The 27938-nt window shown below is 42.5% G+C and overlaps 1 protein-coding gene across 9 annotated transcripts in view; it reads right to left on the bottom strand.

The window, feature by feature from the left end:
• Window positions 1–27938, bottom strand: part of LOC126284265 (RIMS-binding protein 2-like) — a 1431128-nt gene that overhangs the window by 988996 nt on the left and 414194 nt on the right. For all 9 annotated transcript variants that reach the window (XM_049983077.1, XM_049983076.1, XM_049983073.1 and 6 more), the window contains exon 5: window positions 13461–13625. In XM_049983077.1, the coding sequence (XP_049839034.1) occupies window positions 13461–13622 (162 nt within the window). In that variant the 5' untranslated portion in view covers window positions 13623–13625. The remainder of the gene's footprint in view (window positions 1–13460; window positions 13626–27938) is intronic.

Raw genomic sequence — 27938 nt, forward strand, 5'->3', positions numbered from 1 at the left:
ACCCTGTCCAATCAACACTGACTTTGGTATTCTCTTTAAAAATACAGTTGAATTCTTTAATTTCATGAAACATTTCCATTAGACTACTTACGATAACACGAACTTAATATTATGCTCTACTCATACGTATCAGTAAGACCTGACTTACAAGTCACCAAAAAAAGGATATGCTTGAACCAATGAGTTACACAATCAAATAAGCCAGAAATATAAGAACATGCTTTTGATTAGGAAAAATAAAGCACACAAAATTCAAGGTTTATTTTGGTGATCCCTGTTGCAGCCTGAGTAGGTAAAGAAATCTGTCCAAATTATTTCCTCAGACAAAACTCTACAATCAATATTTTGTACTTTTTTTTCAGTCATGCTCTAACAGTCTTCGGATGACATGAGGCAGTATGGTAGTGGGGTGCAAGACTCACGCGTCTTTCACAGTATTGTGTGCAGCTGATCTTCACAAACTATTCTTCTCTGAAGTTTCTAGCTAGTTAAAGGAATTCCAAAGTAGACATCTTTCCTATTCTTGAAATGATTCTGTACTATCAGTTTAGTTTTGTTCAACTCAGTTATATTTTCATCTCCACAATAAAACAACTTCACAAGTTTCACACAAACATTCAACTCTCGTGAGTCAACCCCTTCTTGGACCAGTAGAAACTAACAAATACAATTATAATATGTTTGGTTTAATAACCACTACAACACCAGTTCTTGCTTCTCGCAAGTCCAACATCCAAAAGTCAAATGTTTAAGTATTTAGTTCAATACATAATTCATTTGTTCACAACAATACATTCGTTACACCATCAAGGAATAGAGCGTGCTTGCTCCTTGTACTGTACATACAGCTTCTCAGGCGTGCGCTGCAAACACTGGTCCGTATCGATCGACCGTCATTGTTGCTGTATTCTCCTGATACACATCCATCCTGCACACACAGAAACCGACAACGAGGTAGACACATCTCCACTCTCTCACCCTCATACTTAAAATATCATGTGTTCGAGACTGTGGAAAGCTGAGTGTCTCTAGAATTTACACCAAAATTCTCAAGGCACTACAATGCAGCATTTATTTATTTTACTGCCAAATGTGCTTTTGACGCTTGTAATTGGAGCAAATTAAAATAATCTCTATGTATAAAGTCATTTAACAGGTTGGTTTATGACATCTGTTATATATTCTGAAAGTTAGCAATAGCAATGGACACTGCACTCTACGACTTTGGTATGTTGGTGTGCCATCATGTGACAGAGTCAGAGAGCACAATGCATGGCCACAATGTGCAATTCAAGTTAACAAAGTTACAAAGTTACAAGATAGGCAATGACACCACATGAAAGATAAAAATTAGATGAGAAAGTGCATCTAAATGCCCACTCACTAGACAGAATAGTGCTCAAGATATTGAAGATCTTAAGATTTGAATATATCTATTAACTCTAAAAATAATAGCTCCCATACACTGTAAGCAATTTCCAAGAAGCAAACGTCCACAGGTAGTTTTTGAACAGCAATTTGAAAATACAGCTTCAAAATTTTTATTAACATAATATATATATATTGAGTTATGACCCAGAATATTAATTCTGAGAATTAGAAAACATATTTTAACATGAAATAAACTACAAATCAAAAAAAATTTAGTGGCAGTGTGAGACAGTAAATGACAATAGCTATCACTCAACATTATGTTTTATAATAGATACTTGTCTTTCTGAAGAAGAGAAATTTGTTAACATCGAGTATAGATTTAAGTGTCAGAAAGTTGTATCTGAAAGTATTTGTATGGAGTGCAGCCATGTATTGAGGTGAAACATGGACGATAAATAGTTTAGACAAGAAGAGAATAGAAGCTTTCGAAATGTGGTGCTACGGAAGAATGTTGAAGATTAGATGGGTAGATCACATAACTAATGAGGAGGTATTGAATAGAATTGGGGAGAAGAGGAGTTTGTGGCACAACTTGACAAGAAGAAGGGACTGGTTGGTAGGACATGTTCTGAGGCATCAAGGGATCACAAATTTAGCATTGGAGAGCAGCGTGGAGGGTAAAAATCATAGAGGCAGACCAAGAGATGAAAACACAAAGCAGATTCAGAAGGACGTAGGCTGCAGTAAGTACTGGGAGATGAAGAAGCTTGCACAGGACAGAGTAGCATGGAGAGCTGCATCAAATCAGTCTCAGGACTGAAGACCACAACAACAATTGCAAATAAGGGTAAGTTAACGATCCCACTTATTAAAATGTAACAAACAATAAAAACAAGGACCACAGCCAAAAATCTAATGTCATCATGGGACAGATGGCGAAATTCTAGTATTCATTCATGTGTACTATGTGTATTAAGCAGTAAGTTAAATGTAAATTTCCAATTTAGTAACATGTCTATAAAAGTGCACCATATTGGCTGGGAACAGTTCAACTTGGGAGCTGAATGGGTACAGGCATGTGGGCTGATGAGCAGCATGCTGGTTGCTATTAAAGTGGGGGTGTTTAGAAACTAAAGAAAATATTTCAACAATCAGCTTGATGGAGTAACTGAGAACCACATCATACTTGGACTACTAAAATTTTATGCAGGAGTTTTGAAAGTTAGAAAAGTTTTGACAGCCAGCTTTATCAACTTTAACTTTAAACAACATCACATTTAGACCTGTGAATTCTTCAACAATTACTTTTCTGGATTCATACTCTGAGCTGCAACATGTTTGGATTTATGAATTCTTTTGAACTTTAACTGACAAGGATGCTGTTGTGCACCTGATTTAGTACTTCGTAATACTGGTAGTGACTTGCCACCATGGTTTTTCTCACAATATTAAACCTCTATTGCATGGCTTTTTTTAGGAAACAAATTTAGGTGAAAAAATCTGGGAACGATCTTGCACACAAAATACTGTGTAACATGATGTACCTACAAATTTTAATTTAATTTTGATTTATTCAATAGTTTAGGTTTGTTGCCATATGCTAACAAACCAAAAAAAATTGATTAATTACTAGTTGCTCAGTTACAGAGTCATGTAAACATAATATTATTAAGCTTCATTTTACATACCTTAAAAATCTTACTATATGTGATCAAAATGACATAAATAATTTACTCTTTCAACTCCTTAACCTTCAGAAAAGGCTACTGATTTGCAACTGTTCTGCTAACAAAATGACATTAAACACAATCTAGTTTGATGGAGCCAAAATGTGTATGTTGCTAGACGGCAACATAATGTGTATATGAGTAGTTTCCTTAATCCTAATTGTACATTTACAGTTCGTTGCCAAATGGAAACACCATGCAATAGAAGCTTAAACAAAGGTTTATTAAAAAAAATATTTCTAGATAATAACCAGCAATGTTTAGAACATTATTTGCACCACTGATACTAAGTCTACCTACAACTGATAATTATTAGCTTTTATGGAACAATTTATAAGATTTGGGAGAAGTATGTGGATTTCCCTTATATGCATATATATGCAACAAACATTAAATCAGTCATACATTTGATGGAAGGATCTGTGACAATGTGACCTCTGGTGGATGGTCTTAAAGTAACACAGCTGGTGATTTTCCAGTTATTGGATTTAGAGTTGTGCGATAAGTGGTCAGCATTTTCTGTATATCATCTAGCTTGTTCTATCCTCCCCAAGTGTGGCTTCTTTGAAAGTCTTGGCAAATATTTCTGTTTCACCATTTCAAGCAGGGTGAAATGGAGCGTAGTCAGATGTCCTATGCCTTTCCTGACACAGAATTCCTTTGATACAAATAGTGTCTCATTGTCAGAAACTATGATCTTTGGGAATTGTTCTATGACAAATTTTTTTGACTGCCTTCATTGTGGTATGCGAAGTTGCTGATGTCATGTCAAACATATACAGGAATTGTGACTATATGTTCACACATATGAATCAGGATGCTTTCCAAAATGGTCGAACATAAACAATATGAATTACTTTCAACATGATGTACATATGTAGACTGAAGTGACAAATGAAAATTTGTACCAAGGCCAGGACCTGAACCAGGGTCTCCTGCTCACTAGGTACGTGTGCTAACCACTATGCCACCCTGGCTCAGTGGCTTTGCACAATTGCATGAACTGCCCTAGCATGCCTCCCTCCTCAATTCAAATTCCCATTGCCCACTTGATATTCCCCCTAAGCTTGCACAGTGTTGTTGAGCTCTCCAACTATATTGGAATAGCAACTCAGTATCAGATAAAATAGGGGATCCTGCCTGAAACCTAGGCAAAGGTGCTTTAATCAAATGAAACTATATGATTCCACAAACCTTTTCAAGTCTTAAACAATTTCAATGTATATATGCAGACTGAAGTGACAAATAAAAACTTGTACCAAGACTGTGATTCAAAACAGGATCTTATGCTCCCTTGGTGGATGTACTAACCACTAAGCCACCTTGGCAGTGTCTTTGTCCAGGTTGTTTCCTGGTCGCACAACTATCAATATCTGGTCCTCTTTACTCGGATCTTGGCCAGTGCCTTAATATTCTCTATAGCCTGACAGCAGACTTTACAATACTTGTGATACGGTACACTGTTCCCAATTTTTCCAACAGTTGTTGGTCTACCCACCCATCCTATGACAGATACCTAACACAAGATTTTCTTTTTTTTACTCAGCTAAGTTTTTTACCTTTCTCTCAAATTCTTATTAATGGACTGCTACACACTTCATCCTTGTACACCCAAAAGAGGCCCCTCTCTTTACAGCTAAAATACCATATCTGAATCCCACTTTTTTCGTTTCCCAGTGTGTGACACAGTTTCAATCTGCAAGGAAGTATCAATATCCAGGATTTTCTTACATGTCACTAACCACTGATCAGAATTAAGAGTATTGTATTGTTCAACTGCTACCTGGTTGATGCTAAGTGTTTTGTTCTTAAGAGGCTGAACGCACTGTGTCTGCCTTTACAGGAGGGATATCATCATGATAAATAATTTATGGATTTAAGCAATGATTTTCAAGTCTTCTGAATCTTGAGGGGGACTACTTTCTTAAAATGTGCCAGATTCACAATTATGGACATGCTTTAATATGTTTGTTTCCTATCACTAATCACCAAATTTGACATTCAGTATGAGTTATTAACCAAGTGGGGGTACTTCCATTCAAAATGCAAGCGGGCATATGGTGCACTCTGTGTGCCGTGGGGATTTTTTCTGTTTCTTACATCTCATTTGTATTTTTATTGCTATTTACATGGATTTATGAATGACAAAAAATGAACACATATATTTGGCTTAGCAGGAGACTGTATTCCATCTCTTACATGTTAAACACTAAATAAACATAGAGATAGTGCAATGTTATTTTTTATCTTAATAATCAACTATAAAACTTTACATTACTATGAAAGCGAACAATGCACACACGTTTCTTTGTAACCCCTTACACGGAGTCTATATGTTTACAGTTTTCACATGTTTATCTGTTAGTCGCATGCCGTTTGCAGATGAAATTGTGGCAAAAATCACATTTGATTGTAGTGTTTATGTTTTTAGCTGTCCACAGTTTACACATCGTCCATCCTTCTTTGAAGAAGACTCTCCAACTTTTGTTACTTCTTCTTCTTTGTAATTTCTAAGGAAAGCTTAAATGTCAGATAGTAGAGATGGAATCTTAGCTCTCTGTAGCAAATGTGGTTTCATTAGGGTATATGACAAGCCTTTTAGGAAAATTCTTCTTGGGATTTTAGGATGCTTAGAGTTTGCTTGGTACATTGTTTGGGCATTGATACCTGCAATGTCCATTAGTGCAAAAAATACTGCCAAACGCCATCTTCTCGAAATTCTTGCTACAGGAGGCACACATTTGATCGACAGTGTCAACTCCTCCTTTAGTCCATAAGGATTTCAGGCTTTTAGTTTCTTCACTGATAGCTCCAGTATCATGCGTCATAGATAGGAGAATCACAGCTTTATTCTTTTTAGGTATGTAGGACACTGAAGTAATATTTTTTTGGTACCTAAATAAAGACAAATTTTGTACTCTATCTTTCTTTGGCAGGAATTCTGGTGGAATCTCACATTCATTTTCCTCATTGTTCCAATCCATGTGAGTTTTCTGGTCAGTAAGGAGAGTGCTGTGCGTAACTGGTATACCAATTATCCATAGTCACATTCCTATTCCTTTTTCAATATGACTGGCATGCCTGCTGACCACACTTGACGGAGAATTAAAACAGCCATTGAGGTTGCTTGCCACAATACATCTCCAAGTTACTTGTGTAAAAAGGTATTGCATCACAGAGAGCAAACATCTTTATTCCATATTTCGCTGGTTTATTCGGGGTACACTGAATGAAGTTACAGTGTCCTCTAAATGCTTGTAACTTTTCTCCCACAGTTATGAATTTGCTCAAACTGAAACAGTTTTTGCAGTTTCCAATAAACTCATCAAGAATTGTTCTAATAGTGGCTGACTTCTTCATTTATTGTCTCACTTGTCATGTTCTTTTATCATCAAATCTGAGACACCATAACAGCAACAGAAAATACTAGCTCACCACAGCTCTAAGTATCTGCATGCCTGATCAATCACATTTGTATGGTTAGCCTTCTTTGTTCCTAAGATGTATATCAACCCAAACAATGTCATCATACCATCTTTTGTCATGTCTTTGGCAGCATTTTCTTTAACATAGTTCACACTAGTCTTTTTATGTTGAATATACATGTTAGTACATTTGACAACCCCATCAATCATGTCAATGCTGATAATTTTAGCGGATGCACTTATATCATCCTGGACAACCCTGGCTATGGCTGTAGGTCCGGGAAGTATCTTGACAATGTTCTTGCTTTTTGTCTTTGTTGCGGCTGTACTGCAAGATTTCTTCCACTTACACATTTTATCCCTTCCAATATAACACGTGTCATTTGAAACAGATTAGACATCACTTTCTTCAGCTTCATAGGCACATTCTTGTTCACTTCTTGTATCATGGTCACTCTGTGTGATCATTTCTTCTTCTTCTTCTTCTTCTTCATCCTCATCTTCACCATCATCAAACTACCGAGCGAGGTGGCGCAGTGGTTAGCACACTGGACTCGCATTCGGGAGGAAGACGGTTCAATCCCGCATCCGGCCATCCTGATTTAGGTTTTCTGTGATTTCCCTAAATCGCTTCAGGCAAATGCCAGGATGGTTCCTTAGAAAGGGCACGGCCTATTTCATTCCCCATCCTTCCCTGATCTGAGCTTGTGCTCCGTCTCTAATGACCTGTCTCTAATGACCATGCTGTCGACGGGATGTTAAACAGTTATCTCCTCCTCCTCCTCCATCATCAAACTCAAAATCTGATACCAGAAATCTGAATCCTCATTGAGTAGACAATCAACCTCAGCATCATTAAGGTACCTTTTTGTCCTACAGAAGCCAAAATAATTACAAAATATGTAAAACAATTTAGTTCTACATCATTAAGGTTCTGTAAAGCACATAAAAAAAGAGAAATATTTACTGGTATCGAGACATCAGCAGGCGCACGGCACACTTTGTGTCAACTACACTCAGGTGGAAGAAATATGAAATAACTCCACTTGCAGCAATCACAGACAGAAATGATTGTTCATGGCAGAAGTCAAGCCAACAATGAAGGAATACAAGAGTGAAGAACACAGTGGTATCAGCTAATTATATTTCATAAAGATTTTTTAACAAGTGGCACACTCTGTGCACCAGCACACTGCTCGAGCGTTAATAGAACTAGCTGATTAGGTTCACTTGATAGGATAAACTGAATGCCAGCTAATGCAGCATCCACACTTATGCCTAAAAGCCTAATACAATTAGGGTGTGGCAGGTACATCACAAGTACTGCCATAATGAGTGTAACAACCATTCATCTCCTCAACATGAAGGTTATGTGGACTTTTTCTTTGTAGACATTTTTAAAAAAGGAAGGAACAAAGATTAGAGTTTAATGTCCCGTTAACATCAAGGTCATCAGATGCGGAGTGGAAGCTCAGAATGTTCCAAAGATGGGCAAGGAAATCAACCATGCCCTTTGAATGAACCATTCCAGTATTTGCCTGGAATAATTTAGGGAAGTCATGGAAAAGCTAAACTTGGATAGCCAATGCAGATTTGAACCATCATCCTGCCAAATACGAGTACACTGAGCTAACCACTGTGCCACCTCACTCAGTCACAGATTTGTACCATGTTCAAATCCCTTACAGAAAACTGAGACACACATACTTTGAAACACAAAAGTTTCCCATGTAATACATAATGGTGATTATCAAATCATTCCCTAAGCTAGTGGTAATAAAGTAATGGTAGCACAAAACTTGAACTTGGCAATTACAGGTTGAGTTCATCAAGATGAATGCCACTTACTACCACCCAATAAATTTGTAGAGCCTATTAAATGTCTCATGCACAGTGACTAACTGAGGGTGTCTCTAAATCGAGGGACAGATATGTGATGGCAGCTATCATAAAAAAAGATTTTATTAAATTTAAGAATTAGTAAACACACCCATAATATAACTGAATAGAAAAAAATCGATTCAAAAAATGGTGGCGGGAGAAAACCCTTATTAAACTTACAGAAATGTGCAGCATTGATGGTCAGTGACTCCTTCTTCTGACATAACGATGGAAGGGAAAATAAGAGGAATGAAGGAAAAAAGATTAGTGAGTTGTGTGAAATGGGAAGAGTTACAGAAATGTCGCCCAGACCCCGGGATCAGAGAAGACTCACTGGATGGTTCTGGGTGAGTTTTTCATAACCCTCTCCACTTTATAAACCTCACCAGTCCTTTTCCTTCATCCCTTTTCCTTCCCCTTAAACCCTTCTGCCAGCAGAAGGAGCCACAGACTCCAGAGGTTTGCACATTTCCATAAGTTTTATATGGGTTTTCTCATGTCATCATTTGGTGAGCAGATATTTTCATCTACCCTGTTATATTTTCAAAAAATCATTATTTTAGTAAAATGTTTATTAATACAGGGTGTGTGGGAAAAGTTTTTATGACGTTCATACATATGAAACCTGGTCAGTGCATCTACCTTTGCCTTACACATAAGGTGGCACCACGTAACTGCGGGTATGGCGGCACCATCTATTGGCAGAGAGACTGACGCGTGCGCACCATTTGATGTTGCATAGCACCAGTGTGGTTTTACATCGAAGAGAAGGTGGTCACGCAAGTTATCATCCACTACTGAACATGCAGGCGAGTAAGCAGGAACAACAAAGAGTGATTTGATTTTTGGCAGTGGAGGGAGTTGGAAGCCATGAAATGTATCAACAGATGAAGGCTATGTATGGTGAGTACAGTCTGAGTCATTCAAGTGTTGTGGAATGGTGCGAATGATTCCTTGAGGGGAGCAAGTCACTAGAAGATGATGCTCATCCTGGACAGGTTCATCATGTCATCACACCGAACATGGTTGCAGAAGAGAAAGCATTAGTCATGGACAACTGCAGAATCACTGTGGATATAAGTACTGTTGTTTGTTAGTAGATTTAATGTGGGCAGAAATATGTCACTGGCTTTCAGTGAGGATCAGATCAACATCAAGGAAAGTGGCATGGGATTCCAAATAGGACCATGTGAAATTTAGTTACGAGAAGGTACTTAGAGATCCCAGAAATTTTAATAGGTCAGCCTTACCTTGAGTCCATATCGCAAACATGTATTTAAACCAAACCAGAGGATAGAGGCTTATGGATCCCAGAAAAGCCGCCTCCAGTGACCGATGAAAAGGTTGGCATAGGAAGGAGCCATCCAGGTGCCCATGGCCATACCCCGCACCTGTTTGTATGTCGGCCTCTCAAAAGTGAAGTAGTAGTTATTAAGTATAATGTTGATTAAGGTGAGCAGGAAGGATGTTACCAGTTTGTTCATCAGCAGGCAGACCATGTATGTGGGGGATGTTGGTACTGGTGGGGGAAAAGGGGGGGGGGGGGGGGGAGGGTTGGAATGGGCACGGATTTAAGACAATCTAGGAAGGAAGAAATAAGATGAGGTTTAACATTCAGTTGACATCGAGGTCATCAGAGATGGAGTACAAACTGGAAAGGAAACTGGCCGTGGCCTTTCAAAGGAACCGTCCTGGCATTTGCCTGGAGTGATTTAGGGAGATCAGAGAAAACCTAAATCTGAATGGCAGGGTGCCAGTTTGAACCGTCATCCTCTCAAATCCAAGTCCTGTCTGCTAACAACTATGCCAGCTCACTCGGTACTGATATAGGAAATGGTTCATAGCTTTAATATAGGAGGGAAGTCTTTATACTATTGGTTGGAGGTACTGATCAACTACAGCATATATACATTCAGTGGCTGCTTTGAATCCAGCAACTACAGGATGATGCGGACAATTGGGTTTCTGGATCTTAGGAAGGAGGTAAAAGGTGGGAGTGCATAGTTTGGATGTGGCACAGGGCAATAAGTCCTTTGGATTGTGGTTTTAGTCCTTGTGAGGGGCCTGAAATTTTAAGGAGGGATTGCCGGTCAATTTGAATAACAGGGATGGAATCTTGATGGCAGATGGTGTATGTAGGGGCCTCAGACAGTTGGCGCAGACCTCCATAACCATTCTCTTGTTGGTCAAGTAATATAGTGGTAGATCCTTTGTCTGTTGTGGGGATAATGATGCAGTCATTAGTATTTAGGGAATGCAGACCCTGGAGTTCTGCAGATGAGAGGTTAGAGTCATGTTGTAGAGGCCTGATGAATGATTGTGAAGCAATGCTGGATGTGAAGAATTCTTGGAAGGCTTGTGACAGATGATTTTGAGGTAGTTATGAGGGATCAAGTTGGGATTGTGGAACTGTTCAAGTCAGGGTTCAGTGTCAGGTTTGCTGTAGGAAAAGTTTTGAGATTGGGTTTCAAGGTGATATTTCCAGTTAACATTATGTGTGATGGAAAATAGATCTTTTATCAAAGTAGCTCGATTAAATGCAGGTTGAGGGCTGAAATTACATTTCTGCTTATGGACTCAGGGTGAGGCTGTTCTGTTAAATTCCTTGGATCTCTAAATACCCTCTTCCAACTAATTTCACATCATTCTATTTAGAATCCCATGCCACTTTCCTAGATGTTGATCTCATCCCCATTGAGGGCCAGCGACATACCTCTGTCCACATTAAATCTACTAAAAAACAACAATACTTACATTTTAGCAGCTGCCATCATTTCCATGTCAAACATTCCCTCCCATACAATCTTGGCATTCCAGGCAAATATATTTGTTTGGATGCAAACTTTTTACAGCAATACACAACCATTCTCACCTTAGTATTCACAGGGTACAATTACCCCACCAGCCCAGTTCAAAATAGATTTCCTGGGCCTTCACATCCAATCCTGATACAACTGATCCCTCCAAGAAACAACTTTGGAGCACGCCACTTGTCACTCACTATATCCTGGTGTTGACTGCACTGATCAGCTACTTTGAAAAGGCTATGACATCCTAAATTCATTCCCTGAAATGAGATACATTCTGTCTGAGATTTTAACCACCACATCTAGAGTAGATTTTTGTCTCCCTCCCAATCTATGCAGCTCCTTCTGCACCCATCTGCCTACTCTATCGCTCCTACCCCAGTGACCGTCCCGGCTGTGAGACTTGCCCTATGCACTCTACTACCACCTCCTATACCAGCCCTGTAACTGGTGAAACATATACTATCAAAGGGAGAGCCAACTGAGAAGTGACATATGTCATATATCAGCTGTTATGTAAACACTGTTAGGACTTTTACACTCCATGATTACAACCGAGTTATGAGCTAGGATGAATGCCTATGTGCTGAGGGTGTATACTGGCAATACATAGAGCATGCTCCACAACATGAAAGTCATAACTTTGGTGCTCATTTCAGCACACGCGCCATCTGCATTCTCCCCTCAAACACCAGTTTTTCAGAAAACCTCGTGTGGGAAATAGCACTAGAACACATCTTTGGTTCCCAACACCCACCTGGCCTTAATTTACGTTAATTTCTTCTGTCTCAGCTTTTCTTCACACTACTATTTCTTTCTTCACTCTGTTATAGTTTACTGCATCTTCCATTTTCTGATCTGTCTATTTTTTACTGCCACTCTCCCATCTCTGTTACATACAATCTACTTGGCTGTTCACACTTATTAATTCATGCACGATATTTTAGAAGTACTCTCTGTCTTGCATATTAGTGTGTCTTCCACATTTAAGCTATCAAGTTTTCAAATCTTGTCTAGTGCAGTACCCAACAATCAGTCTTTCCTTCTCACCCTGTGTGGTAAATTTCCCCTGATGTGGTATGCTGGGTGACTTTGCCGAGCTCTATGTCTTTTTCTCAGCCTAGCCTTCACCCCTCTTCCTTCCCCTTCAATCCTTCTGTAAGAAGGAGCCACTGGCTTTGAAAGCTTACATAAGGAAAGCTTACACAAGGAAAGCTTACATAAGGAAAGCCTTTCCTTATGTGTATGTTGTCCTGCTGTCTCTTGGTAAGTAAATTTTTGTATCTAGCCGATTACATTATAAAGTTCTTATTTTTTCAGAGAACAATATTTTCCCCTTCAGAGGAACTCCATTTGACAGTTATACACTGGCGGAATCATCATTCCCAGTTCGGTAGGAAAACGGCTTCAACTGGAAGCACCTTTAACATGTCTGTCAGATTCTTTTGAATATTCTTTAGAGTCGCAAAGTGACGTCTTTTTAAGACATTTTTCAATTTTGGGAAAAGAAAAAAGTCACAAGAACTCTCAGATCAGGTGAATATGGCAGCTGTGGAACAATGAGAAAGCCTTTTGAGACCAAAAATTCTGTGATCGAAGTGGCCATGTGACATGGTGCATTGTCTTCAATGTCCGGTCTCACTTCATTCACCATTTTCCTGACCCTTTCATGTCATCTTTATAAAACATTTGATTGACAGTTTGTCCTGGAAGAACAAATTATTTATACATGATACCCCTACTGTCAAAAAAGTAAATCAGCATTTGTATTTTTGGTCAAGATGTCTAAGTGTACCACTCCTCATTTTACTGCTTTGTCTCAGGATCATACTAAAAAATTCAGGATTCATTTCATGTGATGACTGTATTAAGCTTAAAATTTGGGCAGAGCATCTGGAAGGGACAAATACAGCAGTCCACACAAGCAGAACAACACAGCATTCCCAAATCACTCGTACTGTTATCAGTCTCATTACTTTCCTCATACCTTGTAGAGTACTTTAATCACTGATTACTTGCAATTCAGTTATGAAAATAGTCTAGAAACACATGTTGAATGCAGTAACTAACATCCAGCTTGTGCAGATCAGGTTACACTGTATGTTCTTCACACACAGCCACTTCATAACAAGGCATCAGATCACAGAGTTATAAAATAATTAGTACAATATATACAACAGCAGAGAAAAAAGTCACTTACTAAAAACACTGTCCCAGTAGAAAGCTTCTGTGGCATGCAAACCTACCTGCAGAGCTTCAATAGTCTCATACGACTTGCTTTTTTCTCTGGAAGATGCATCCCTCTGTTTCGTGAGCCTCTGTGCTTCATTCTGTTTCTCTCGGAGCTGTGTGAGGGCCTCAGCATGTTCTCTTTCGAGTTCCTTGCGTTTGTCAGCTGCTTCTCGCATTTGCTAAAAAAAAGTTATACATATGGCTTCTTCAGTAGCACATTCACAATAACCTGGGCTAGTTTCTATTATTACTGAGATATACTGGTATAAAAAGCATGGTATTTGTGTTAAAAAAAGACATGAAAGACAAAAACTGAACATATGACAAAAATGAATGCTGAAATGTGTAACAAACACAAACTATGCAAGTACTAATTTACAGTGCTCAGCATATTGGTGAAATTGTAGCTCAAAATTCCTTATTCAATGACTCTTCTTACTTTGCAGCAACAGAACATCATAAATTAGTGGCTTGTTCTGTGCACTGCCACATACAGGATGACAATTACTGAACTACATGAAAGAACAAAAGACAAATTAGTTACAAACTATGGCATGCACATACTGTATTCAACATGTAAACGTCACTGCATATATTTGGATTTAGGTTATGACATGTTTGATATGCCTGCAAATATTGGTGCAGATGAATAGCAAAACTTTGCATGACATGCTGAAGTGATGGAATATCAATCCTGACGATGACCTTCTGAATGGCTATTTTCAGCTCAGCAATGGTTTTGGGGTTATACTGTACACCTTGTCTTTAATACAGCCCCACAAAAGGAAGTCACATGTATTCAGATCCAGAGAATACAGCAGCAAATCCAGGCCCATGCCAGTGGCCTCTGGGTTCCACAGAGCCAGAATGTAGTCCCCAAAGTGCTTCTCCAGGACATCAAACACTCGCCTGCTTCGATAGCATTGAGCTCCATCTTACATGAACCACATCTTGTCAAAATCAGGATCGCTTTGGATAATGAGGATGAAATCATCTTCCAAATCCTTAATGTACCATTTGGTCATCACTGTGCCATCAAGGAATATCACACTGCACATCACACAGTCACCCATTGAGGTTGAAGAGACCCATTAAAATGAAAGTGGGCTTACTGTGCTTACTAATTCCCATCATGCCCCATGGCCAACCGTGCAGCCTGAAAATCCTAAGGCAAACCGCTCAAAAGTTATGGTGATTTTATTTAATATAAATCAGTAATTGTCACCCTGTATTATAATATGGGCAGTTTAATGAATATGGATAATTATTTGTTTTTGTCACTTCTGCACATTTCTTGGTACTATCTGAGCCAAACCAAAATGGTCACCAACATGTCATTATTAGAAAAATTATATAACTTTTCAGACAAAACGAAAGACTGCACAGACCAAAAGTGAACAGCAGTGGGTTTATAATAAGTAGTGAGGTTATGGCAGTTTCCAAATGTAAAATTATCTGATTGAGGGTAAGTATCACAGATGTGTCAGAGAAGGTAATCAGGTATGTTTAAACACCATCTGCCTCACAAGCTGTAGTGGCGGAACACTAAAAAGAAGACTTGGAGACTATTGTAAGTTTCCTGATCAGGAATAGACTAAAAATTTATTGTCTCATAACACAAAGTTTCAAGTAACTGACTTACTGTATACCAAAAACTCATCAGATCACAAAAAGTGGTTTACAGTTTTTCTTAAATATCGTTAATATGATATACTTACTCGGTACAAAATTGGTACATTTTTAAAATTACAAACTTTAAGGTGAAGTATCTGATTTCTGCTCCTCAAATTCTCAGTTCATAGTCCTTGAACTCTTCAACTGAACAGTAACATTTCTGTATCAGTTTGTCTTATAATTTTTTTTACTGGTTCTAGATTAATATTGAGAATATCTTTTCCTTTTATTTTGTTGTAAATCTCACACCCATAAGCTTATCATTTCAAATGATTATAATTCGTGAGACAGTCTAATTAGCCGGCTAAAGAACAGTAGAGTCACGCAATTAACACTAGTTCCAGGGACAGGGATTCATGTGAGACTGTTATGAAATATTTTTTCTGAAAAATATTTCAAGCAATAATTATAGAACCAACTAGGGAGGGCAACATCTTAGACTTTCTAATAAGTAACAGACACAAACTTCCAAAACAGTTAACATAGAGGAGGGAAACAGTGACCATAAGCATGATCGTGAGGGATGAGAGAGAGCCACCATGGTTCAATAGCTGTGTTAGAAAATTTCTGTGAAAGCAAAGAATGCATCTCAACATATCTGACCAAAATACTCAAGACGTTTTGCTATCACTTCCATCATTTGACCATCAGACAGACTCACATATGCATTACATAGAAATAAGCATACCTGTCATAGAGAAGCAACTTAAAGATTTGAAAACAAATAAATCATCAGGTCTAGATAGAGTCCCAGATCGATTTTACACAGAGTACTCTATGGCACTGACCCCTTACCTAGCTTGCATTTATTGTGAATCTCTAGCCCAGCATAAAGCATCAAGCAACTGAAAAAAAGTGCAGGTGACTCCAGTATATAAGAAAGGTAAAAGAACGGACCCACAAAATTACAGACCAAAACCCTTAACTTCTGTTTTCTGTAAAATCCATAAACACATTTTCAGTTTGAATACAATAAACTTTCTTGAAATTCAACAGCTTATGTCCATGAATGTGCATGGTTTTAGGTAGTATCACTCACGCAATACTTACTTTGCCTTTTTGTCACATGATATACTGAGAACTATGGATGAAGCGCAATAGGCAGTTTACACCTTTCTAGATTTCTGGAAAGCATTTGACACAGTGCCCCACTGCAGGCTGTTAATGAAGGTACAAGAATATGGAATAAGTTCACAGATATGTGAGTGGCTTGGAGATTTCTTAAATAATAGAACCCAGTATGTGTTTATCAGAGACAAGGGTATTATCAGGGGTGCCCCAGGGAAGTGTGATAAGACTGCTGCTGTTCTCTACATAAATAAAGGATTTGGCGGACAGGATGGGCAGCAGTCTGCAGTTATTAGCTTATGATTTCATGGTGTCCGGTAAGGTGTCGAAGTTGACTGACTGTAGGATGATACAAGATGACTTAGATGAAATTTCCTGCTGGTGTGATGAATGGCAGCTAGCCCTAAATGTGGAAATATGTAAGTTAATGCAGATGAGTAGGAAGGCCAAACCCATAATGTTCAGATACAGTATTGCTAGTGTCCAGCTTGACACGGTGAAATCATTTAAATATCTCGCCATAACATTCCAAAGCAATATAATGTGGAATGAGCATGTCAAAATTGTGGTAGGGAAGGCAAATGGTTGACTTCGGTTTTTTGCTGTGGTCTTCAGCCCAGAGAATGCAGCTCTTCAAGCTACTCAATCCTTTACAAGCTTCTTCATCTCCTAGTATCTACTGCAACCTACATCCTTCTGAATCTACTTAGTGTATTCATCTCTTGGTCTCCCTGTATGATTTTTACCCTCCATGCTGCCCTCCAATACTAAATTGGTGATCCCTTGGTGCCTCAGAACATGATCAACCAATCCCTTCTTCTAGTCAAGTTGTGCCGCAAATTATTCTTGTCCTCAATTCTGTTCAGTACCTCCTCATTCATTATGTGATCTACCCATCTAATCTTCAGCATTCATCTGTAATACCACATTTTGAAAGCTTCTATTCTCTACTTGTCAAAACTATTTATCATCCACGTTTCACTTCCAGACAGAGATACACTCCACACAAATACTTTCAGGAAAAGATTTCCTGACACATAAATCTACACTCGATGTAAACAAATTTCTCTTCTTCAGGAACGCTTTTCATGCCATTGCCACTCTACATTTTATATCCTCCATACTTTGACCATCATCAGTCATTTTGCTCCCCAATATCAAAACTCTTCTAACATTTTAAGTCTCTCATTTCCTAATCCAATTCCCACAGCATCACCTGATTTAATTCCATTGCATTCCCTTATCATTGTTTTGCTTTTGTTGATGTTCATCTTATATCCTCCTTTCAAGACACTGTCCATTCCGTTCAACTGCTCTTCCAGGTTCTTTGCTGTCTCTGACAGAATTACTATGTCATCGGCAAACCTCAAAGTTTTTATTTCTTCTCCATAGATTTTAATTCCTACTCCAAATTTTTTCTTTTATTTCCTTTACTGCTTGCTCAATGTACAGACTGATTGAAACTGGGGATAGGCTACAAATCTGCCCCACTCCCTCCCTAAACACTGCTTCTCTTTCATGTCCCTCGACTCTTATAACTGTAATCTGGTTTCTGTACAAATTGTAAATAGCCTTTCATTCCCTGTATTTCACCCTTGCCACCTTCAGAATTTGAAAGACAGTATTCCAGTCAACATTGTCAAAAGTTCTCTCTAAATCTACAAATGCTAGAAATGTAGGATTGCCTTTCCGTAATCTATCTTGTAAGATAAGTCGTAGGGTCAGTATTGCCACATGTGATCCAACATTTCTATGGAATCCAACTGATCTTGCCCGAGGTCAGCTTCTACCTGGTTTTCCATTCGTCCATAAAGAATTCGTGTTAGTATTTTGCAGCCAAGACTTATTAAACTGATAGATCAGTAATTTTCACACCTGTAAAAACCTGCTTTCTTTGGGATTGGAATTATTATATTCATCTTCTCTCATACATCTTGCTCACCAGATGGAAGAGTTTTGTCATGGCTGTCTCTCCCAATGCTATCAGTAGCTCTAATGGAATGTTGTCTACCCCTGGGGCCTTGTTTTGACTTAGGTCTTTCAGTGCTTCGTCAGACTCTTAATGCAATATCATATCACCCATTTCATCTTCATCTATGTACTCTTCCATTTCCATAATATTGCCCTCAAGTACATCACCCTTGTACAAACCCTCTATATACTCCTTCCACCTTTCTGCCTTCCCTTCTTTGCTTAGAACTGGTTTTCCATCTGAGCTCTTGCTATTCATACAGGTGGTTCTCTTTTCTGCAACGGTCTCTTTAATTTTCCAGTAGACACAAAGTATCTTACCCCTAGTGATATATGCCTCTACACCCTTATATTTGTCCTCTAGCCATGCCTGCTTAGTCATTTTGCACTTGTTGTCAATCTGATTTTTGAGACGTATGTATTCCTTTTTGCCCGTTTCATTTACTGCATTTTTATATTTTCTCCTCTCATCAATTAAATTAACTATCTTTTCTGATACCCAAGGATCTCTACTAGCCCTCATATTTTTACCTATTTGATTCTCTGCTGCCTTCACTATTTCATCTCTCAAAACTACCCATTCTTCTTCTACTGTATTTCTTTCCTCTGTATTTGTCAATTGTTCCCTAAAGCTCTCTCTTGAACTTTCTACATTCTCTGGTTCTTTTAGTTTATCCAGGTCCCTTCTCCAAAAATTGCCACCTTTTTGCCATTTCTTCAGTTTTAATCTACAGTTCATAACCAACAGATTGTGGTCAGAGTCCACATCTGCCCCTGGAAATGTCTTACAATTTAAAACCTGGTTCCCAAATCTCTGTCTTACCATTATGTAATCTATCTACAACCTTCCAGCATCTCCAGCTCTCTTCCATATACACTCCTGGAAATTGAAATAAGAACACCGTGAATTCATTGTCCCAGGAAGGGGAAACTTTATTGACACATTCCTGGGGTCAAATACATCACATGATCACACTGACAGAACCACAGGCACATAGACACAGACAACACAGCATGCACAATGTCGGCACTAGTACAGTGTATATCCACCTTTTGCAGCAATGCAGGCTGCTATTCTCCCATGGAGACGATCGTAGAGATGCTGGATGTAGTCCTGTGGAACGGTTTGCCATGCCATTTCCACCTGGCGCCTCAGTTGGACCAACGTTCGTGCTGGACGTGCAGACCGCGTGAGACGACGCTTCATCCAGTCCCAAACATGCTCAATGGGGGACAGATCCGGAGATCTTGCTGGCTAGGGTAGTTGATTGACACCTTCTAGAGCACATTGGGTGGCACGGGATACATGCGGACGTGCATTGTCCTGTTGGAACAGCAAGTTCCCTTGCCGGTCTAGGAATGGTAGAACGATGGGTTCGATGACGGTTTGGATGTACCGTGCACTATTCAGTGTCCCCTCGACGATCATCAGAGGTGTACGGCCAGTGTAGGAGATCGCTCCCCACACCATGATGCCGGGTGTTGGCCCTGTGTGCCTTGGTCGTATGCAGTCCTGATTGTGGCGCTCACCTGCACGGCGCCAAACACGCATACGACCATCATTGGCACCAAGGCAGAAGCGACTCTCATCGCTGAAGATGACACGTCTCCATTCATCCCTCCATTCACGCCTGTCGCGACATGACTGGAGGCGGGCTGCACGATGTTGGGGCGTGAGCGGAAGACGGCCTAACGGTGTGCGGGACCGTAGCCCAGCTTCATGGAGACTGTTGCGAATGGTCCTCGCCGATACCCCAGGAGCAACAGTGTCCCTAATTTGCTGGGAAGTGGCGGTGCGGTCCCCTACGGCACTGCGTAGGATCCTACGGTCTTGGCGTGCATCCGTGCGTCGCTGCGGTCCGGTCCCAGGTCGACGGGCACCTGCGCCTTCCGCCGACCACTGGCGACAACATCGATGTACTGTGGAGACCTCACATCCCACGTGTTGAGCAATTCGGCGGTACGTCCACCCGGCCTCCCGCATGCCCACTATACGCCTCGCTCAAAGTCCGTCAACTGCACATACGGTTCACGTCCACGCTGTCGCGGCATGCTACCAGTGTTAAAGACTGCGATGGGGCTCCGTATGCCACGGCAAACTGGCTGACACTGACGGCGGCGGTGCACAAATGCTGCGCAGCTAGCGCCAATCGACGGCCAACACCGCGGTTCCTGGTGTGTCCGCTGTGCCGTGCGTGTGATCATTGCTTGTACAGCCCTCTCGCAGTGTCCGGAGCAAGTATGGTGGGTCTGACACACCGGTGTCAATGTGTTCTTTTTTCTATTTCCAGGAGTGTATGTAACCTTCTATCATGATTCTTAAACCAAGTGTTAGCTATGATTAAGTTATTCTCTGTGCAAAATTCTACCAGGCGGCTTCCTCTTTCATTCCTTACCTCATTCCATATTCGCCAATTACTTTTCCTATTACAGAATTCCAGTCCCCCACGACTATTAAATTTTCATCTCCCTTCAGTATCTGAATAATGTCTTTTATCTCATCATACATTTCTTCAATTTATTTGCATCTGTGAAGTTAGTTGGCATATAAACTTATACTACTGTGGTAGGTGTGGGCTTCATGTCTATCTTGGATACAATAATGTATTCATTATGCTGTTCATAGTAAGCTCACCCATGCTCCTATTTTTTTTAATCATTATTAAACCTACTCCTGCATTACTCCCATTTGATTTTGTAATTGTAACCCTACATTCACCTGACCAGAAGTCTTGTTCCTCCTGCCACCAAACTTCACTAATTCCCACTATATCTAACTTTAACCTATCCATTTCCATTTTTTAATTTTCTATCCTACCTGCCCGATTAAGGGATCTGACATTCCACACTTCAATCAGTAGAATGACAGTTTTGTTTCTCCTGTTATCAACATCCTCATGTGTAGTCCCTGCCCGGAGATCCAAATAGGGTACTATGCTGCATGCCCTTGGGAAAAATTACAGCTGCAGTTTCCCCTCGCTTTCAGCTGTTCGCAGTACCATCACAGCAAGGCTGTTTCAGTTAATGTTAGAATGCCAGATTGGTCAATCGTCCAGACTGTTGCCCCTGCAACCATTGAAAGGCAGCTGCCCCTCTTCAGACCCCTCTTCTGGCCTCTCAACTCGTTGTGGTTGCACCTGCGGTATGGCTATCTATACCGCTGAGGCACGCAAACCTCCCCACCAACGGCAAGGGCCATGGTCCATGGGGACTTTGGTTTACTGGGAGAATTTCAGGAAAGAATGGCTCACCTGTAAAGTACTGCTCGCATAAGATACAAGAAATTAGGGCTCATATGGAGGCATAAAGGCAGTCATTTCTCTCTTGTTCTACTTGCAAGTGGAACAGGATGGGAAATGACAACGAATGGTACATGGTTCCCTTAATTACGCACCTTACAGTGGCATGCAAAGTATCGATGTAGATGTACACTCCTGGAAATGGAAAAAAGAACACATTGACACCGGTGTGTCAGACCCACCATACTTGCTCCGGACACTGCGAGAGGGCTGCACAAGCAATGATCACACGCATGGCACAGCGGACACACCAGGAACCGCGGTGTTGGCCGTCGAATGGCGCTATCTGCGCAGCATTTGTGCACCGCCGCTGTCAGTGTCAGCCAGTTTGCCGTGGCATACGGAGCTCCATCGCAGTCTTTAACACTGGTAGCATGCCGCGACAGTGTGGACGTGAACCATATGTGCAGCTGACGGACTTTGAGCAAGGGTGTATAGTGGGCATGCGGGAGGCCGGGTGGACGTACCGCCGAATTGCTCAACACGTGGGGTGTGAGGTCTCCACAGTACATCGATGTTGTCGCCAGTGGTCGGCGGAAGGTGCACGTGCCCGTCGACTTGGGACCGGACCAAAGCGACGCTCGGATGCACGCCAAGACCGTAGGATCCTACGCAGTGCCGTAGGGGACCGCACCGCCACTTCCCAGCAAATTAGGGACACTGTTGCTCCTGGGGTATCGGCGAGGACCATTCGCAACCGTCTCCATGAAGCTGGGCTACGGTCCCGCACACCGTTAGGCCGTCTTCCGCTCACGCCCCAACATCGTGCAGCCCGCCTCCAGTCATGTCGCGACAGGCGTGAATGGAGGGACGAATAGAGACGTGTCGTCTTCAGCGATGAGAGTCGCTTCTGCCTTGGTGCCAATGATGATCGTATGCGTGTTTGGCGCTGTGCAGGTGAGCGCCACAATCAGGACTGCATACGACCGAGGCACACAGGGCCAACACCCGGCATCATGGTGTGGGGAGCGATCTCCTACACTGGCCGCACACCTCTGGTGATCGTCGAGGGGACACTGAATAGTGCACGGTACATCCAAACCGTCATCGAACCCATCGTTCTACCATTACTAGACTGGCAAGGGAACTTGCTGTTCCAACAGGACAATGCACGTCCGCATGTATCCCATGCCGCCCAACGTGCTCTAGAAGGTGTAAGTCAGATACCCTGGCCAGCAAGATCTCTGGATCTGTGCCCCATTGAGCATGTTTGGGACTGGATGAAATGTCGTCTCACGCGGTCTGCACATCCAGCACGAACGCTGGTCCAACTGAGGCGCCAGGTGAAAATGGCATGGCAAACCGTTCCACATGACTACATCCAGCATCTCTACGATCGTCTCCATGGGAGAATAGCAGCCTGCATTGCTGCGAAAGGTGGATATACACTGTACTAGTGCCGACATTGTGCATGCTGTGTTGCCTGTGTCTATGTGTCTGCGGTTCTGTCAGTGTGATCATGTGATGTATCTGACCCCAGGAATGTGTCAATAAAGTTTCCCCTTCCTGGGACAATGAATTCACAGTGTTCTTATTTCAATTTCCAGGAGTGTATATTACATAAAGTCAGCAAGCACATTGGAAGAATCTATTTAGTCCCTCAGTGAAAATGTAGGCACCAAAATGGAAGATGACAGAGTGAAGAACATAATACTGAATTCAGTTTCTGCAATTGTTTTACAGCAGTAGATCATAATATGATTATTCCTTTCACCTCATTGTACAAATGCTGAAATGACAGGTAAGTCAGCAGGGAATAGAAAAATCAAGGAATAGAAAATCAACTAAAATTGTTTAAAGTGGAAAACATCAGGACCTGATGAGATACTTGTGAAATTGTTAACATATTATGTGAAAGACTTTGCTCCTCTTCTAGCTGCAGTTCATCATAATTATCTCATTGGAGCAATAAAAGTATCAAATAATTGCAAAAAAACTGCTAATTTGTGCCTATCTGCAACTCAGCATCTTTGCTATAATGTGAGTAGCAGCTTTCATTCTCATAATATTGTTACATTCCATCCGATGAAAAACTGCATGTTATTCTCATTTTCAGAAAGTCACCAAACAGATGCACATAATTATAGTCCTATATTGTTGTGATTAATCTGATTTGGAATTACAGAATATGTTTTATGCTCACACAATATGACCTTTATGAAGAATAAAATCTCCTCTATAAAAATCAAAATGTATTTCTGATTCAGAGATCTTGTGAAACTCTACTCGCTCTGTTTGTTCATGAGATCCAGACCACTACAGACAACAGTGCCCAAGTCAATGCTGATTTTTAGATCAGGTAGCCTCCAATACAGTTACGCATTGTCAAGTGGGCAATGAAATACGAAATTTTGCAAGCATCAGACCAGATCTGTGACTGAATTTAAGCAAATACAACTCAACCTGTTGTTCTAAAAGCTGAGAGATTACAGTGGAAACACCTACCTCTGTTTTGACCCATCTCGAAAATTTCTCATTGTAAATTCACAATGTAGAACAATGTTTCAAGGCATTTCAAGCCAAGCTATGGTTTATTTAGGAACTTCTATGTTGGGGTTTCAATAAATTATAGAATTCTAGAGAGGAATATTGAATGAAAGCACCTGGCAGCTGGGATTAGAAGACTAATTCGGTGGTCCTCTTTAGAAAGACTGCAGAAAGGGACATTTCTACATCTATGTGGGACACAGGCATTTACAGATAGAAATACCTGAAAAGTAAGTTGATGATGCAGAAACCATATTTGAAGAGAAGTTCTGCATTCCTGAGCTTTAACAGTAGCCAGATTAAAATCATGATAAGTTTCATGTCTGCTCATGTGAACTTTAAGAAAGCTGCATACACACAGCTTAAATTGCAGCAGCTGAATATTTCTGATGGGTATGATTAGAAATTTCACTGCTGTGCACCAGACATTCTGGTTATGGCAGAATATATGTTCTGTCAAGCACTTACTTTTTTATAGAAAAGCCAATTATGTGTGAAATTGCTCAAGAACACACTTTGCACTTTTCTGTAACACTAATTAATGCCATCGTTATTCCATAAATTGTTGTTGTTGTTGCTGTTGGGAAGTTTAAGGTGGACTAAACAGCTAAGGTCATCAGTCCCCCATTTCAAAAAACCGGCGAAACAAAATTTACGGAACAGGTAAAACCCCAAGGGGGGAGGAGACGCCCCTCCCCCCAGTCACTGAGAGAACACCAATGTGGCAGCAAACACTACAGACGAACACTCGACAGAAAGAAACGGAAGAAAATAAGAGGGTCGGAGACTGGTTGACTGACCATGAGAACAAAAATTGGGAAAGAGTCAACCACCCGAATACACACATTAAAATCTGCGACCAATGGGACACTCGAGGACAAGATACACAGAAAGGCAAGGGACAGGTCCCCCCTAAATGGAACCATAAAAAGGACTACCACGGATAAAATTTAAAACGTCGTCAGCCATGGAGGCATCGTCGCATAAAACCAAAGGCAACGTGCCCGGGAGATTAAAAGTCTGCCGGAGGGTGCGCAGGCGGGGACACTCCAACAAAATGTGGGCGATCGTCAACCGGGACCCACACTGACACAGGGGGGGATCCTCCTGACGCAAAAGATGTCCGTGCGTCAGGTAGGTATGGCCGATGCGGAGCCGACACAGGATGACAGAGTCCCTGCGAGAAGCCCGCAGGGAGGACTGCCACACATCGGTCGTCTCCTTAATAGCCCGCAGTTTATTCGGAGAAGTCAGGCTACGCCACTCGTCACGCCACATCTGAAGCACCTTACGGCGCAACGCCAGCTGCAAATCACGAGCCGGGAGGCCGATCGCCAAAGTGGGGGCGTCGACCGCCCCTTTGGCCAGCCTGTCGACACGTTCATTCCCCGAGATGCCAACGTGACCTGGCGTCCAAACAAAGACCACCGAACGACCAGAGCGGGTAATGGCAAAAACAGACTCCTGAATAAAGGATACCAGAGGAGAAGAGGTATAGCAGCGGTCGATAGCCTGGAGGCTGCTCAGGGAGTCACTGCAGATGACGATGGACGTACCTGAGCAGGAACGCATATGCTCAAGAGCACGCAATATGGCCACCAGCTCTGCAGTAAAAATACTGCAGCCAGCCGGCAAGGAGCGCTGTTCAACATGGGCAGCGTGAGCAAAAGCGTAGGCAGGACGACCATCCACCAGGGAACCATCAGTGTAGGCAGGCTCACAGCCTGAAAATGAGGCGACGAGCGCAAGAAAACGGTGACGGAGGGCCACATGCGGAACCGAGTCCTTGGGTTCCCGTGCCAAGTCCAGGCGGACGGACGGACGGGTCATACACCAGGGAGGCGTGGGTGCACAGGCCCGGAAGGGCGGCAGAAGAGGGAACGACCCCAGTTCAGACAGCAGGGACTGGACGCGGACAGCAATGGAAAGCCCAGACCTAGGTCGCCGGTCGGGCAGAGGGAGAACCCTGGCAGGGAAAAGCAGGCGATGATTGGGATGGCCCGGTGAGCAATGCACGTGGACAGCATAGTCGGCGAGCAGTCGGTGGCGGCGAATCCGCAGCGGGGGAACCCCGGCCTCCACCAGCAGACTATCCACAGGGCTCGTACGGAAAGCGCCAGTTGCAAGCCGAACCCCACAGTGGTGTATGGGGTCCAACAACGTCAACACTGAGGGCGATGCAGACCCATAGGCCAGGCTCCCATAATCAAGCCTGGACTGCACAAGGGCTCTGTACAATCGCAACAGCGTGCTGCGATCTGCACCCCAAGACGCATGGCTCAGGCAGCGGAGGGCGTTGAGGTGCTGCCAGCACTTTTGCTTCAGCTGAGTAATATGAGGAACGCACGTGAGCCGGGCATCAAAGACGAGTCCTAAGAAGCGGCTAGTGTCCACCACTTCAAGTAGTTGACCGTCGAGGTAAAGTTCTGGATGAGGGTGGACCGTCCGACGCCTGCAGAAGTGCATAACTCGAGTCTTGGCCGCAGAGAACTGAAATCCATGAGTCAGAGCCCATGAGGCCGCCTTGCGAACGGCTGCTTGCAGCCTGCGTTCGGCGACTCCCGTAGTCGTTGAGCTAAATGAGATGCAGAAGTCGTCGGCATACAAAGAAGGAGACACCGACGACCCCACGGCTGCAGCCAGACCATTAATGGCCACTAGAAATAAGGAAACGCTCAACACCGAGCCCTGCGGGACCCCATTTTCCTGTATATAAGATGAACTAGAGGCGGCACCGACTTGCACCCGGAAAGAGCGGCGCAATAAAAAGTTTTGAAGAAAAGCTGGGAGCTGACCACGAAGACCCCACTCGCGCAACGTAGCAAGGATGTGATGCCTCCATGTTGTGTCATATGCCTTCCGCAGATCAAAAAATACAGCAACGAGATGCTGACGGCGGGAAAAGGCCGTACGGATAGCAGATTCCAGCCGCACCAAATTGTCCGCAGTAGATCGGCCCTGACGGAAGCCACCCTGGGATGGAGCGAGGAGACCGCACGACTCAAGGACCCAACACAAACGCCGCCCCACCATACGTTCGAGCTATTTGCACAAAACGTTGTTTAGTGTAATGGGACGATAGCCGTCCACCGCCAGAGGGTCCGCACCGGGCTTCAAGATGGGAACGATAACACCCTCTCGCCATTGCGACGGGAACACGCCCTCTCTCCAAGTGCGGTTAAAGATGGTAAGGATGTGTCTCTGGCAGTCCCTGGAGAGATGCTTCAGCACCTGCGCGTGGAGGCAGTCCGGTCCTGGCGCTGTATCAGGGCAATTGGCGAGGGCAGCGAGGAATTCCCTCTCGCTGAAAGGAGCATTGTATTTTTCAGAACGACGTGTGTGGAACGATAACGGCGTCCGCTCGGCGCGCTCCTTTAGAGAGCGAAAGGCAGGAGGGTAAGTTGCAGTCGCAGAGCTCGTAGCAAAGTGCGTGGCAAGGTGGTCAGCAATGGTGGCAGCGTCCGTGCAGACAGCGCCGTCCAGGGAGATTCCAGGGACACCCATAGGGGTCTGGTATCCATAAATCCGCCGGATGCGGGACCACACGAGCGACGGGGAGACACGGGAGCCCAAGGATGAAATGTACCTCTCCCAGCATTCCTGCTTACGCCGTGCAATAAGACGACGGGCCAAGGCACGGAGCTTCTTAAAGGCGATGAGGGTCTCCAGAGACGGGTGCCGCTTATGACGCTGGAGAGCCCGCCTACGGTCGCGAATAGCCTCAGCAATCTCCGGCGACCACCAGGGGACAGACTTCCTCCGAGGGAGTCCAGAAGAGCGAGGGATGGCAGTCTCGGCCGCAGAAATAATTGACGAGGTCAAGACACGGACCACCTCGTCAATGTCACCCTGTGGGAGAGAAGCAATGGTGGCAGCGGAAGTAAAAGCCGGCCAGTCAGCCCTGTTGAGAGCCCAGCGGGGCAGGCGCCCAGAAGAATGACACTGGGGCAGTGACAAATAGATGGGAAAATGGTCACTACCACACAGATCAGG

This window comes from Schistocerca gregaria, chromosome 8 (assembly GCF_023897955.1).
Source record: "Schistocerca gregaria isolate iqSchGreg1 chromosome 8, iqSchGreg1.2, whole genome shotgun sequence".
In the NCBI taxonomy this organism is placed as follows: Eukaryota; Metazoa; Arthropoda; class Insecta; order Orthoptera; family Acrididae; genus Schistocerca; species Schistocerca gregaria.